The 13662-nt window shown below is 48.1% G+C and overlaps 1 protein-coding gene across 5 annotated transcripts in view; it reads left to right on the forward strand.

The window, feature by feature from the left end:
• LOC125354523 (calmodulin-binding transcription activator 1) overlaps positions 1-13662 on the forward strand; it is a 639297-nt gene that overhangs the window by 603931 nt on the left and 21704 nt on the right. For 4 of the 5 annotated variants that reach the window (XM_048350159.1, XM_048350160.1, XM_048350163.1 and 1 more), the window contains 5 exons: positions 7476-7633; positions 10053-10249; positions 10686-10764; positions 11782-12097; positions 12526-13049. In XM_048350159.1, the coding sequence (XP_048206116.1) occupies positions 7476-7633; positions 10053-10249; positions 10686-10764; positions 11782-12097; positions 12526-13049 (1274 nt within the window). The remainder of the gene's footprint in view (positions 1-7475; positions 7634-10052; positions 10250-10685; positions 10765-11781; positions 12098-12525; positions 13050-13662) is intronic. The other variant, XM_048350161.1, reaches the window with a different exon arrangement.

Genomic DNA, 13662 nt, shown 5'->3' on the forward strand with positions numbered 1-13662 from the left:
GCATGATGGAGGATGGGGGTTAAAGAAGTTGACCCGTCCATGCCTTTCGGAAGTAGAGTTAATGCAGGGACTCTCCTGAGGCAGAAGATGGGACCAGAAAGGAAGGGCCGTTGCGTTCTGCAGTGTCCTGTGCCAGCTCCCGGGTGTCACCGTCCGTTTTCTGTTGCTGATAATACTACGGACTGGATTCTGGCTCCATGTCTGGCCAGAGGTTGAGACATTGTGTCCGGCGATGGCCACCTTGTGTGGCAGAGTCTTCTCTGGAGATGCCCATTAGCCACGTGAATGAATGGCTCCCCTCTCAAGGAAGGGCAGCACCATGAGCACCCCCAGAGCTCCCACCTGGTCCACGGCATGCCACCCCCTGACGGGGACCAAATCCCACTGTGATTCCTTATTCACATAGCCTTGCTGGGTTCTGGAGCAGCACCTGGGCCAAGCCTGGTAAATAAAGGAGAGAGAAGAAGATGTGAAGCACGAATTCCCGGACTCAGAGACGGTCTGTATTTAGAAAGGCCTCTTTAGACTGGTTTGCATTCTAGACTCTTCTGTGGGAACATTACTTAAGGAAATGCTTAGAAGAGTTCCCCATACAAAAGAGTTTTAGAAAACACCTCTAATTAGCTCTATGTGAGCAATTTTTTCAATCTACATTAGCATTTTTAGGCTCAAAAACATCTAATGTAATTGAGATGTCAATGCACTTGCATTTAACCCGAACCATCTTTGAGGGGACCTTCTGTGGTAAATGTTCTGGGCAGTGCCATCACCAATGCGTTAGCTGACCAGGCTCACAAGATAGGTGTGAACCTGGGACCTACCACTCCCTCAGAGTCCCCTGAACTGAACAGGTGATTGGGCTTTTGGGTCCCTGTGGCCAACATGACTTGAGTAGTTTTGTGGCCTTTGTACCCTCAGAGTCCTCGCACAGTCTTAGTCATGGCTGTTCAGCTGACATGCAGTGTGAATCTCCTCTGGCCCTCATTCCCCAAAGGATTTTGAACGTCTTTTGGTAATGCCGCGTCGCAGAACAACCTGCTAAGTGCTTAATTACTAAATTTATACATCCAGACAATTCTAGGTGTCTTGTAATTCTAATCTTTCTGTTCTTAAGTGTCACGACTTTTTTGCTTGCATTTTTGTTTTTGCAAACATTTAACTTTAATTCCACTTCACATCTTCATGTCTAGGTTAGCTTATTACACCTATCTAAGTTCTATTAACGTGACTTTTCTTTTAGAGAACCCCGTAGTCTTGGTGGTGATGTGCTTGCCCCGTTTTACCACCTTTATTACTTTAGATGTCTCAGTTCACAAGTGTCATGTTTGTTTTCCCTGTGCATTACAATGGATGTGTAGGCAGTGCCCTTTCAAGAAGAGAGCAGGTGTAAGGCGTTCTGCTCTTCAGTCAACTGTACACTGGTGGGTGCCGAATCTGTGCCAGAGCTCCTGTTCTCTTGTTCACTTATTAATTAGCTGCATTCTTATTACCATTACTTCCAGCTGGATTTTTTTTTTTTTTTTTACTGGTGGCAAAGCTGGCTCCTGCATCACCCGGGGGTGACAGTTGGGCCCCTTGAGCATCTCTTGGGCTTTTCCCAGGGTCCTGGGGGAACAGGTTTGGTGTTTTTACCCTTATTCACCTCTAGCCACGAGACTAGAGGATGCCTTTGGGGGAGAGCTGACTGTGAGCTTGCCCTGCAGCTCTTGGAACATTTTGTCTCCCAAGTGCTATTAGATATTTTAGCAGATCCTGAGTGAGTTTCCTGGACATGTCTAAGACTCTGAATTTGTGAATACTGTGAAACAGACCAAGGAGGAAACAATTGGAGCCAAATCCCTGCAAATGAAGAGAGCCCAAGGAAGATTTCTGACCCCCCTTTCTAGTGTTTGGTACATAGTTGGAGGGGTTTTAAAAAGTGGAGTATGGCAGTTTTTGCGAAGGCTAAATTTAGCCATTGCTTTGGAAAATCGGAGTGGTACAGCTTGTGCCTTATCTCAGTCTGGCCCTTACACTTACCCTTGCACTTGGACATCTTAAATGGCTTGCCTCCACGGGAGGGGCAGCTTAATGGACTCCAGCGGCCCCATTTATTCTGGGAAGGAATGGAGTGACTTCATTTTCCCTGTCTTTCTGGGCTTCCTGAAAAATTCAGGAGACTTCCTAAGCAGCAATTCCAGTTCTCTACAAAAATAGTTCAAGTCATGCCTCCTCCCGCCGCCTCAGCTCTTCCTGCCAGTGCCGCCAAGGGCTGGAAATGGAATGAGAGATGGCCTCTCATTCTGGGTCCAAATAGCAACAGGAGGCACATGTGCACTTGAGCTACAAATAACGCGTTCTAAAATAGCAGACGATATTTGATGATTGCTCCTTCATTCATTTACCTGCCAAGGCAAAACTTTTTCTTCTGCTCTGGCAGCAAGAGCTGAGGCGGTTCAGCTCACACGGCTGTAATGAGATACTGTTCAGTAAGTGAACTCACAGGGATTCGGGCTCATGCACACTTTCTCTACCTGTTCTACAAAACGTTTTGGCACAGGTTCTCATGTTTATCCAGCTAGTTAACCTGGCAGACTTGTTGAACACATGTGTAACTAACTATGGGTACTCCTTCCGGGAAGGTGTGCCCCCAGTCATTTGCATCCCAAATCTTCCATTTGCCTAAAAAGTTAGGAGTCGTTGCCTTTCGTTGGGTGAGGTTTTTGTTGTTTCGGGTTGGTAACATTTCATGCTCCCATTCAGCTTTCCTGCTCACAGCTGGTGCTCTACAACTTGAACCATGTCTCTACCCTGGCTTTTTTCCTGCCTGGGGTTTGAACTCAGGGCCTGCGTGCTGTCTCTGAGCTTTTTTGCTCAAGGCTAGCACTCTATCACTTGAACCACAGCTCCACTCCCGACTTTTTGGTGGCTAATTGGAGTCTCAAGGACCTTCCCGTCAGGGTTGGCTTCAAACCTCAATCCTCAGATCTCAGCCTCCTAAGTAGCTAAGCCACAGGCACCTAGCTGGAGTGCTATTTTTAATGTGAAGCTCAGTGGCTTCAGAAAAGTGACATTGCTGGGAAATTCCAGTTTGTGAAGAAGTCAAATGGTCTGTCCTCAGCTTTGCTGCCAGGCTCTTAGGCGAGCTTATTGTAGTGACATCATTTTTCTTTTTACCTGAGTTGAAACAAAATGGCAGCCAGCCAAGAAAACACACAGAGCTTTCTGTCTTGCTTTCCAAGCCAGCTCCATTGCATTTCCACCATCTCTACCAATCTCTTTCCACTGGAGCAAGTAATAAAACTTGCTGATTGGTGCATACGTCACCTCGGGTACACTGTGGATAGGGAAGTTAGCTCAGAGTCCTTGACCCAGAAGTAGATGACCTCATCAATAGTTGGCTCCCCGAGCCCCAAGCCCTGGATGCAGAGACGGTGGAGAGGCGGAGCCGCGGTGTAGCCCTGCCATACCCTTCCCAGTACCTGTGCTCCCCACACCCCCAATAAGGCTTGTTTGCAGAATAATCCCAATTGCTTTCCATGTCTAGGTAACACGCAGTTACTTTTTTTCTCCTAGTGCTGGGATCAAACTCAGAGCCTTGTACACGTTAGGCAAGGCACTTAGCTCCATCGTCAGCTCTCATCATTTTGTCTACTTTAAAGTGCTCCCAGAAGGCTAGAACGACCGAGACAGGGCCGTACTAGTGTCAGACATCAGTGTGACTCCTAGTGATACATAAGCACGTCATATAGATACACACGCATATACACATGCAAGTATACACAGATAAATACAGGTATGTACAGGTAAATATGTTATGTAGATTAATATTCATAATATCTATATAACATACAGATATCTCCCCCAGTTCTACCCACTGAGATATTCTTTCTTTTGAGTTTTTAAATTGCTAATATTAAAGGTGATGTATAGAGGGGTTACAGTTACATAAGTCAGATAAAGAGGATTTCTTTTTGGATGATGTCATCCTTCCCTCCCTTTCTCCTAATTTTTCCCTCCCATCCCCACCCACAAATTGTATAGTTCATTTTCAACATAGTCCTTTGTCCCTCCATTACTGTGTCCCCCTTACCCTACCAAAGACAGATACCACTGAGATACTCTTTAAAGTAGCAACACCCCAGTAACAGCCCACTTAGCACACACATCTTGATTTCTAAAATACCTATCTCCAGTGAGAGAAACTAGTGCTCTTGGAGTGCCTTATAATGCCAGAACAAAAGGAACTGCTCAAAAAAATAAAAAGGGGCTAGTTACTCCTAGCTCACACCTATAATCCCAGCTACTCGGGAGGCTGAGATCTAAGGATCAAGGGCTGAAGCTCAGGCAGAAAATTCCATACAACACTCTTTTCCAATTAATCAGCAAGCGCCACAAGTGGGACTGTGGCCTAGCTGTTAGAATGCCAGCTTTAAGTGAAAAAGCTAAGGGATAGCACTTAGCCCGAGTTCAAGCTCTTGTACTAATCTCCCCCCTCCCCCAATATCCTTCCTTATCCCCTGAAACCATAGACTACTTTAGAGAAATACAAGGGGGCAAGGAGACATACAGTCAGGATTCCACCCACTTAGTCGTCTGAATGAAGAGAGGCACCTGGGTAAACAGTGGGAATGGCCGGGTAGTCCTTGATTGGAGAACAATGCAGGAGAGTATGTTAATCGTTTTCAAGTGTTGACAGATCTGAACTGCCTAAGTGCTTGAGAAGAAAACATGCATCCTAGCTGGAGGCATACCTCAGTGGTAGAACACCAGGCTTGCAAACAAAGGTCTTGAGGACTAGTACTGCCAAAAACAAAAAAAAAGTGCATCCCAAGACAGAAGTGGAACTTTAGCTCAAGTGGTCATTCCGCCAGCAAAAAAGCTCAGGGCCATTGGCTTGAGTTCAAGCCCCAGGACTAGTGGGCACACACACACACACGTGCATCCTAGTTCTTGCCAACAGAGTCAGTGTGGACCGACCTAGGAGGATTTGCCTGAGGAAGAATCTCCTGTCAGTGTTGAGTGGGAGTCTATGCTTTGGTTGAAGCTGATGGGTCCTTTGACACGCACTGGGTAGGAGAGAGAGTTGGTAGGCCAGGCTCTTAGCTTTGGGGTTCTTGGAATGTGCCCCTGGCCAGCAGTCCTGACATCACCTGAGAACTTGTAGAAATGTAACTTCTGGACTTGGCCCAGACCTCCTGCATCAAAACCTCTGGGACTAGGGCAGGAAAGTCTGTGTTTAGAAGCTCTCCTTAGTTCTAAGACCTCGTGTCCAAGTCTATTTTCTGTTGCTGTAACAACCTTCTGTGGTCCCTTAGTATCTGTAGGGGATGGTTCCCAAGATGCCCTGAAGTTAGCCAAATCTGAGAATGCTCACATTAGCGTAGAACCCTTCCTGAGCATCTTCCAAGCAAACTTTAAATGATCTCAAGTGGCTTGCAACATGCAGTACAATGGGAGTGCTATGTAAATTCTCATTAGGCTGTATTGTTTAGGGAGAAATACATTGAGAATCGATAGAGTTCTTTCACAACTCCGTTCTGCGTTGGTTGAGTCCATGGCTTCTGCATCCGTGATACAGAGGACCAGCTGTGTCAGGTTGAGACACCGAGACCGGGCGAGATAGCAAGCATGCTCATAAGCCACTCATGCCATCTTTGAGCCCCACCCCCTCGTGGCCGCATCTAACACTAGAGACCTCCAAATGCTCTCAGCCTAGGAGCTTTGGAACTGGGCTTCTAACACATGAGCACATAAGGAGGAATTGCCCTCCCTTCATCCTGTAATCACATGCAGTTAACAATTAAAGCAATACATAGCTTTGAATTTGCCAAGCATTTTCCAGGAATGTTTGGATGATCATCGTAAAGCTGTGAAACCCAAACAAGTTACCCTTTAAGATGTTGCTGCAGGCATGCCGGGAGTGAGATAGAAAGACCCTCCTTTCATCCATGCCACCGAGTGAACCTTTCAGACCGAGGGCTGCGCCCAGGCCTGTTCTGAGGAGAGGGGTGGTCAGCCTCTGGGTCTTGTTTCAATGCACAGTGAGAGGCCTGCACTTGGCGGGCACCCGGTGTGGGGGGGGGGGCGGCACTCGGTCACTTGCTATCGCAGCTATTGCTCCTTCCCCTTGGGACTTGACAGGCCCAGAGATGCTGTTTCGCCTGCTGTGATTGTGCTCAGAGGCAAGTCATTGCTTCGCAGTGTCCTCATGAAGTGTGAGTCAGTAGTGTACTAACATGCCAGTGCTCCCTGCATAGCAACAGGAAGTGCAGGTGGGAAGGGAACGGAGGCCAGGTGTGACCGAGAGGGTTGGACCTAGCAAGTCAGGGAGGGTCTGTCTGTGCAGGCTCTGGGCAGGAGGAGTGGGGACAGGACCCTCCCACAGCGAGTCTGAAACCCTGCGGAACAAGGCCACCTCCCCTGAGACCAGCTGTCTCCGAGAGCAGGGTGTGACCTGTGCTCCAGGAGCTTTCAGTGTGCTGCCACTTTGTCTCATGGGGTGTGATACTTGGCCTCCAGGCTCTGAAAAAAGTGCTCTGTGTCCCAAGGACTCACTGAACAGCTGCAAGGTGTGTAGCTGTAGCCCGCTTGGGGGTGCTGAGCAGCTCTGTAGGACCAGAGATGAGAGGCGTTTGGGAGGCGGGGGGGGGGGGGGCGTCTGCAAGGACTGTGGTCCCTGCTGCTTTGAATTGAGCGCTAACTGAAGTGTCCCCTTCCCAGTCCTCAGATGGAGAAGACTTCCCGCTGCAATATTTCCGCTTCCTGTGGGCAGTGTAGGGCCAGCCGGGGGGAGGCTATAGGTGTGGCAGCTTCTTTTTACCTAGTAGATAACCTGCTTGAGTGTGCGTCCTTGTGTTTGTGCACATGTGGGGGTGGAAATGTGCACCGATCTGGTCCTAGCCCTGTGGAACAGAACCACACTTTTCCATGGGTTGCAATCCTAGCTCCTCCATAATGTCCTGTTGTTGTTTTTTCTTACATGGGGACAAAGCACCTGTTGCAGTCTTTCGGGACATGTGTGAAGTGTAAGGATCTCAGGCGGTGAATGATAAAGTTACTAAAATGAAGTATAAGAGCTAGATCCTGGGTCAGGAAATACAATTGAATTTGTTTTTAGTTTGTTCTTGGGTAAAACAGATTTAAAAACAAATGACCTCCTTTCCATACTAATTACCTTCTTCTGCTAGCTTATATCAAGGTGCATTTGTGCTATTATCATTTGGCTCCAGGGTCCCTTCACCAGATTTCTGCAGGATTTCTGTCCAGGAATTTGGCAGAAACTCAGAAGCAGGGTCTTTGACAAAAAGGCTTTTTCTGTTCCTTTAGGGACTTGAGGTGCCATAGCGGCCTGCCGGGGGACAGCCCCCTGCTGCCCCGGGGAAACCCGGCCTGGATGCAGGCCTGGGCTTGTTGCCGGCCCCGCAGCTGGCAGAGGCCACAGGTCAAGTGCTGTTCTTCCGGAAGGAAACCTCACTGGTCCTGCTCTGCCCTAGATAACCAGTTCAGGATGTCCATCCTGGAGCGACTGGAGCAGATGGAGAGGAGAATGGCCGAGATGACCGGCTCCCAGCAGCACAAACAGGCGAGCGGAGGAGGCAGTAGTGGCAGCAGCGGCGGCAGCGGAAGCGGGAACGGAGCCAGCCAAGCTCAGGTACACACAGGGGATTCTCTTCATCCGGCCCCATCCCCGTCCCTTCCCTCCTGCCACCAAGGTCATTCCTAGACTTGGGCAAAAGCCCCAGGGTGTCCTTTGTAGTCTCTGTGCTTGAGCATGCAGTATGAAAGACACCATGAAGTGTCGGGCTTCCCTTGTATTCCCTCATCTTTACGCTCAGGAATGTCTAGTCTACCTGGCAGTTGAGGGGGTGGGGGTGGAGGGGGGAAAGGGGGCAGCCGGTTAAAACAGGCCAGAAAAAGCAGACTCAGATCTGTAAATGAGTCTTTCTACTTCACGTTTTACATCTTAAGTGTAAATTCAAAACGTAATTGAATACAGTAATTTACAAGCCTTTTATAACCTCAAGAAGGATCCAGGAAACTTTATGGAGCTGATATTCCATGTTGAACAGCATGTGCACTGGGCATGGTCATGGATGTGTGTGCATAGTTCACATGAAGAATGTAGGATGCTGCTAAGCACACAGAAATCAGCAAGAATGATTTTAGTCTTACAGGTCTTGAAGAATTTTGTGTATGGTTTCATGTAGGAGCTTTTATTGTGAGAAAGTTCATTAGGCAGAAATGATTCCTCAGGAGATCCCAGTGAGAAAGTTAAAGGCTCTGGTGGTATTTCTCTCCTCTACTACTCAGTTATTCCCCAGAAATAAAAAAATAATCTCCCTCTTTCTCTTCAAGATGAATGATGATTTCCTTTGCAGAATTCCCTTTTTAAGTAAACATATCTTGTTTTATGATCCTTGTATATCAAGTGGTAGCAATCCTTATAATAGTAAGAAAACAAGTATTCCACAAAATGAGTACTCTCAAAAAGCATAACCTCCTCAAATTTTATTCTAATTTCTCCCCTGTCTTCAGAAATCAATAGGAGAGATCCGAAATACAATAAACTGCTATTAAGGCTAAAACAGCTTCCCCCCCCACCATCTGATTAGCTCAGTTTTATAAAAGAAGAAATGTTCAGTGTACCTCATGGCTGAAAGAAGAGGTTCCCATAAAATCCTTTTGCCCACAAAGCTTGCACGAGGAGTGTTATAGACTGTATTTCAGAGCACAGACATTCAGCAAATGGCCTGTTATCATCTGGCCTCATAGTAACTGCTTGGGTGCACTTATCAGTTCAATTTGGCTCCAGTAAACGTCTTCATTTTCAATATATGGTAGAGACTTTTTACAGTCTCTGTTTTGTTTGCCAGCTGGTGGTTTCCTGCCCTCTTGGGTATGTCTGTCTGGTTTGTCTAGAGCAGCCTGGTGTGGCCTTCCGAGTCAAGGTCAGCGTGTGGTATGTTGGGCCAGCTGGGCTCTGACAGGCCTGACGGCACATCCCCTCATCTGCCTTGTTACTTCTGCAACCACTTTTCCTCATTTAATAATAATGAGCAATGTGTAACAATGGTATTTCTGTACTAATTAGATTTTTTTTTCAGTCATGGGGCTTGAACTCAGGGTTTGGGTGCTGTCCCTGAGCTCTTTTGCTCAAGGCTAGCACTCTACCTCTTTGAGCCACAACAGTGCTTCTGGTTTTCTGGTGGTTAATTGGAGAAAAGAGTCCCACAGGGATTTTCCGGCCTGGTCTGGCTTTTAGCTGTGATCCTCAGATCTCAGTCTCCTGAGTAGCTAGGATTATAGGCATGAGCCACCAGCACCTGTCTACTAATTAGATTTTAAGGTACTTACTGTAAAAAGAAAAAAAACTTGGTAAAATAATACCAGAGACATGGATTAGGCTAATAATGACATTCACGTAGAGAGCGCTAAACAGAAAATTGCTGTCACAGAGACTCAAGCTGTTGCAATTACACTGTTGATTTTCTTCTTATTGTACTATTCACAGGAGGAAAGCCATGTTGTTAAAATTAATATTATATTAATTATATGATCTTCCTGATAGTCATGATCCTTAGATCCAAGATTTCATGTATTCCTCAGTTTTATATTTACTTTGTAAAAGGGTAAACATCATTATTGGAAAGTTATAAGTGCTTCCTTTAGAAAGGAGAAAGAAAAAAGCCACATGTAAGTGAGTTGACTTGCTTTCGGAAGAAGTGCGGGGGTTAGACCTCCACCTGCAAATGGAGACAGCCACCATTTCCTGCCTCAGTGTTTGCTTCACTTGGGAGGCTGGCGCCTTGTCCTCCTAGCAGAGCACACTTCCTCAGACCTGTCAGCATGGCCCTCGCAGAGCGCCAGCTCTCACAGACTGCGGTTCTTCAAGTTACTGGAAAGTACCTTGAACCAAGACTTAAGTCCCGAGCTGAAACTAAGCCCATTCTGCTCTCTGTTCCCCAGTGTCGCTTGTGCTCAGTGTTCTGTACTTTCCACGTGGGTTGTCCACATGCTGGCCTGGGGAAGGGCCTGGTCCGTGGATCCTAACGCGTTCCTTCTCGTGGTAGTGTGCCTCCGGGACTGGGACCCTGGGGAGCTGCTTCGAGAGTCGCGTGGTCGTCGTCTGTGAGAAGATGATGAGCCGAGCCTGCTGGGCGAAGTCCAAGCATTTGATCCACTCAAAGACTTTCCGTGGGATGACCCTCTTACACCTGGCTGCTGCCCAGGGCTATGCCACCCTGATCCAGACCCTCATCAAATGGCGGTAAGACCGGAGTGCGCATCACAACCCATGTCCGCTGTCGGCGTGCCATGTCCGCTGTCGGCGTGCCATGTCCACTGTCGGCGTGCCATGTCCGCTGTCGGCGTGCAACCGCATTCCCCCAGTGGAGGCAACTCTGACCGTTCACTAAGCTTTGCGGCCTAGGAGCAGAGGGCTTTTCTCCTCAGCCTTTCCAAGGGAGTTTTACGAGCTTATGCCCAAGAGACTCTGAGTGAAATATGACCTGAACATGGGCTTTTTATTTCCTTTGGGCTTCTGCCAGGCAGAGTCCAAACTACCTCCAAAAGCTAGAACTCTTTTTCACATTAGGAAGGTTAAATACCTAGTTTGTTTTTACTTCTGTGGGTTTGTAATAACCTGGTGTTTCCTTTTACCGCGGGGTTAATGGTGTGGTAACCTTTGGTGCTATCCCTTACAGTACGAAGCATGCAGATAGCATTGATTTGGAGCTGGAAGTCGACCCCTTGAATGTGGACCACTTCTCTTGTACTCCTCTGGTAAGGAACAGGCTCATTGGTTATTTCTTCAGCATTTTTCCAGTCTAACAGAGAGATATTAGATCCTTAAGAGATCTGAGAATATTGCTGAAAAATGAGTTGTAAAGTGTTTCATTATCATGAATTTAACTCTTTTCCAGACTGGGAACTCAGGAATGAAGGGTCAAGTATGCCCACAATTATTCCTAATTGACAGGACAAAAAAAAGGCGGGGGTGGGGCTTGAGCTCAGGGCCAGTGTACTCTCCCTTAGCTTTTATGCTCAAGAATGTTCCTCTACCACTTGAGCCATACCCATACTTCTGGCTTTTTGCTGATTAATTGGAGATGAGAGTGTCAGAGACTTTCCTACCCAAGCTGGCTTTCAACTGCAATCCTGAGATCTTAGCCTCCAGGGTAGCTACGATTACCATGTGAGCCACAGGTGCCTGGCTAAGACATGCTTTTTCTTTTTGTTAGTTGTGGGGCTTGAACTCAGGGCCTAGGCACTATCCCTGAGCTTTTTTGCTCAAGGCTAGCACTCTACTACTTTGAGTCACAGGGCCATTTTCGGTTTTCTGGTGGCTAATTGGAGATAAGGTCTCCTGCTTGGATGGGCATTGAACTCCAATTCTCAGCCTCCTGAGTAGCTAGGATTACAGGCATGAGCCACCAGTGCCCAGAAAAGTTCTTTTTTTAAAAATTTTTGCCAGTCCTGGGCCTTGAAGTCAGGGCCTGAGCACTGTCCCTGGCTTCTTTTTGCTCAAGGCTAGCACTCTACCACTTGAGCCACAGCGCCACTTCTGGCTTTTTCTATATATGTGGTGCTGAGGAATCGAACCCAGGGCTTCATGTACACCAGGCGAGCACTCTACCAGACTAGGCCACATGCCCAGCCCCAGAGAGGTGCTTTTTAGTGGCAGTGTTTTATGGACCCACTGAGATCACCAGCAAGGACCAGTGTTCTTCATGGGTGGCCGCGAGCGGCGCGACGTCCGGCCCACCTCTTGTTGAGAAGGCCTGCTGTGTCTTCCCGTAGATGTGGGCCTGCGCCCTGGGGCACCTGGAGGCTGCTGTGGTGCTGTACAAGTGGGACCGGCGGGCCATCTCCATCCCGGACTCTCTGGGAAGGCTGCCCTTGGGAATTGCCAGGTCAAGGGGCCACGTGAAATTGGCAGAGTGTCTGGAGCACCTGCAGAGAGATGAGCAGGCCCAGCTTGGGCAGAACCCCCGGATCCACTGTCCCCCGAGCGAAGAGCCAAGTACAGAGAGCTGGATGGCCCAGTGGCCCAGCGAGGCCATGAGCTCTCCAGAAATACCCAAGGGAGTCACGGTCATCGCAAGCACCAATCCAGGTACAGAGTCAAAACTTGCATCTCAGAAGTTGACAGCCCCCCCCCCCCCCCACAGTTTGCTTTATGCAGTGGCCCTCATTAAAGTCAGTGTGATAGTCACATAGGTTTAAAATGTGGGTTGGTGTTTGTTTTTTTTTCCATGTTTCTGATTTTCCTTTTAAGATGCCTGGTGACCGTTCCCCCCCCCCCCTTCTCAGAATATGGAAAGTAACAAAAAAAAATCCCTATGTTCATGCAAGAAATACCCATTTTTGGAGGATTATCTGATTATGATATGTATTGCTGGGGAATAATTTAACATTAGGGACATGTCTCGAGCCCCAGCTTTGCACTTCGTGTCTCTCAGGCTTAGAAAAAGTGTTAATTCTTTAGGATTCCTAGTCTTTTTTATCGCCTATCCTGACTGTCCTTTCTACTGTACTTTTCAGAGCTGAGAAGACCTCGGTCTGAACCCTCTAATTACTACAGCAGTGAGAGCCACAAAGATTATCCGGCTCCCAAAAAGCATAAATTGAACCCTGAGTACTTCCAGGCAAGGCAGGAGAAGCTGCTTTCCACTGCACTGAGTCTGGAACAGCCAAATATCAGGAAGCAGAGCCCTAGTTCTAAGCAGGCTGCCCCCGAGCCAATGAGCCCCAGGGAAGGAGTGAGGGACTGCAGCCGGGAATCCTCCCCTCCCGCTCCTGAGACTGCAGCATTCCAAGCCTCTGGATCTCACCCGGTAGTAAAGTGGAGTTCCAAAGATCTTTACATTGGTGTGTCTACAGTGCAGGTGACTGGAAATCCGAAGGGGACCAGTGTAGGCAAGGACGCAGCGCCTTCACAGGTGCGTCCGCGGGAACCAATGAGTGTGCTGATGATGGCAAACAGAGAGGTGGTGACCACAGACACGGGGGCCTACCGAGACGGTGCAGAGCACGTGGGATGCTCTCCACCCGTGGATGACATCCAGGTGAGTGAGTGAGTGGCAGGCCGGCCTGCAGAGGCTGGAACCTCAAGAGCAGCTGCCGTCTTTCTGGTTGATGTCTCCCTGTTTGGTGTTGGAGTCGCGCCTTTCCCTGGACTGCATTTGCTGTCAGTGAATCGGGCCCTGTGAATTGGCCTGAATGCCAGGGCCCAGGTCTCAGCAAAGGCTTTCTTCTGACACCAGCTCCTCCCCAGAACTCCTGTGAGCCACAGTTAGTCTTCTGCTTCCTCCTTTCCTCCAGGATGACAACTTTACTGTTCCTTTGGTTTTTTGGTTTGTTTCTTTCTTTTCTTTTGTGTGGGTCCTGGAGCTTGAACTCGGAGCCTGGGTACTATCCCTGGGGTTTACTTTTGCTCAAGGCTAGCTCTCTACCACTTGAGCAACTGCTCTACTTCTAGCTGTTTAGATACTTAATTGGAGATGCGTTTCACAGACTTATCTGCCTACGGTGGCTTCGAACTGCCATCCTCTAGTCTCACCCTCCTAAGTAGCTAGGATTGATTACAGGAAGGAGCCACTGATGCCTGACAGTTTCACTGTTTTTGTTTTTGTTTTTTCAGGCAGGAGAGAAAGTTTATTACTGAACTGCTGGCCTATG

The sequence above is a fragment of the Perognathus longimembris genome, chromosome 7, assembly GCF_023159225.1.
Source record: "Perognathus longimembris pacificus isolate PPM17 chromosome 7, ASM2315922v1, whole genome shotgun sequence".
Classification (NCBI taxonomy): Eukaryota; Metazoa; Chordata; class Mammalia; order Rodentia; family Heteromyidae; genus Perognathus; species Perognathus longimembris.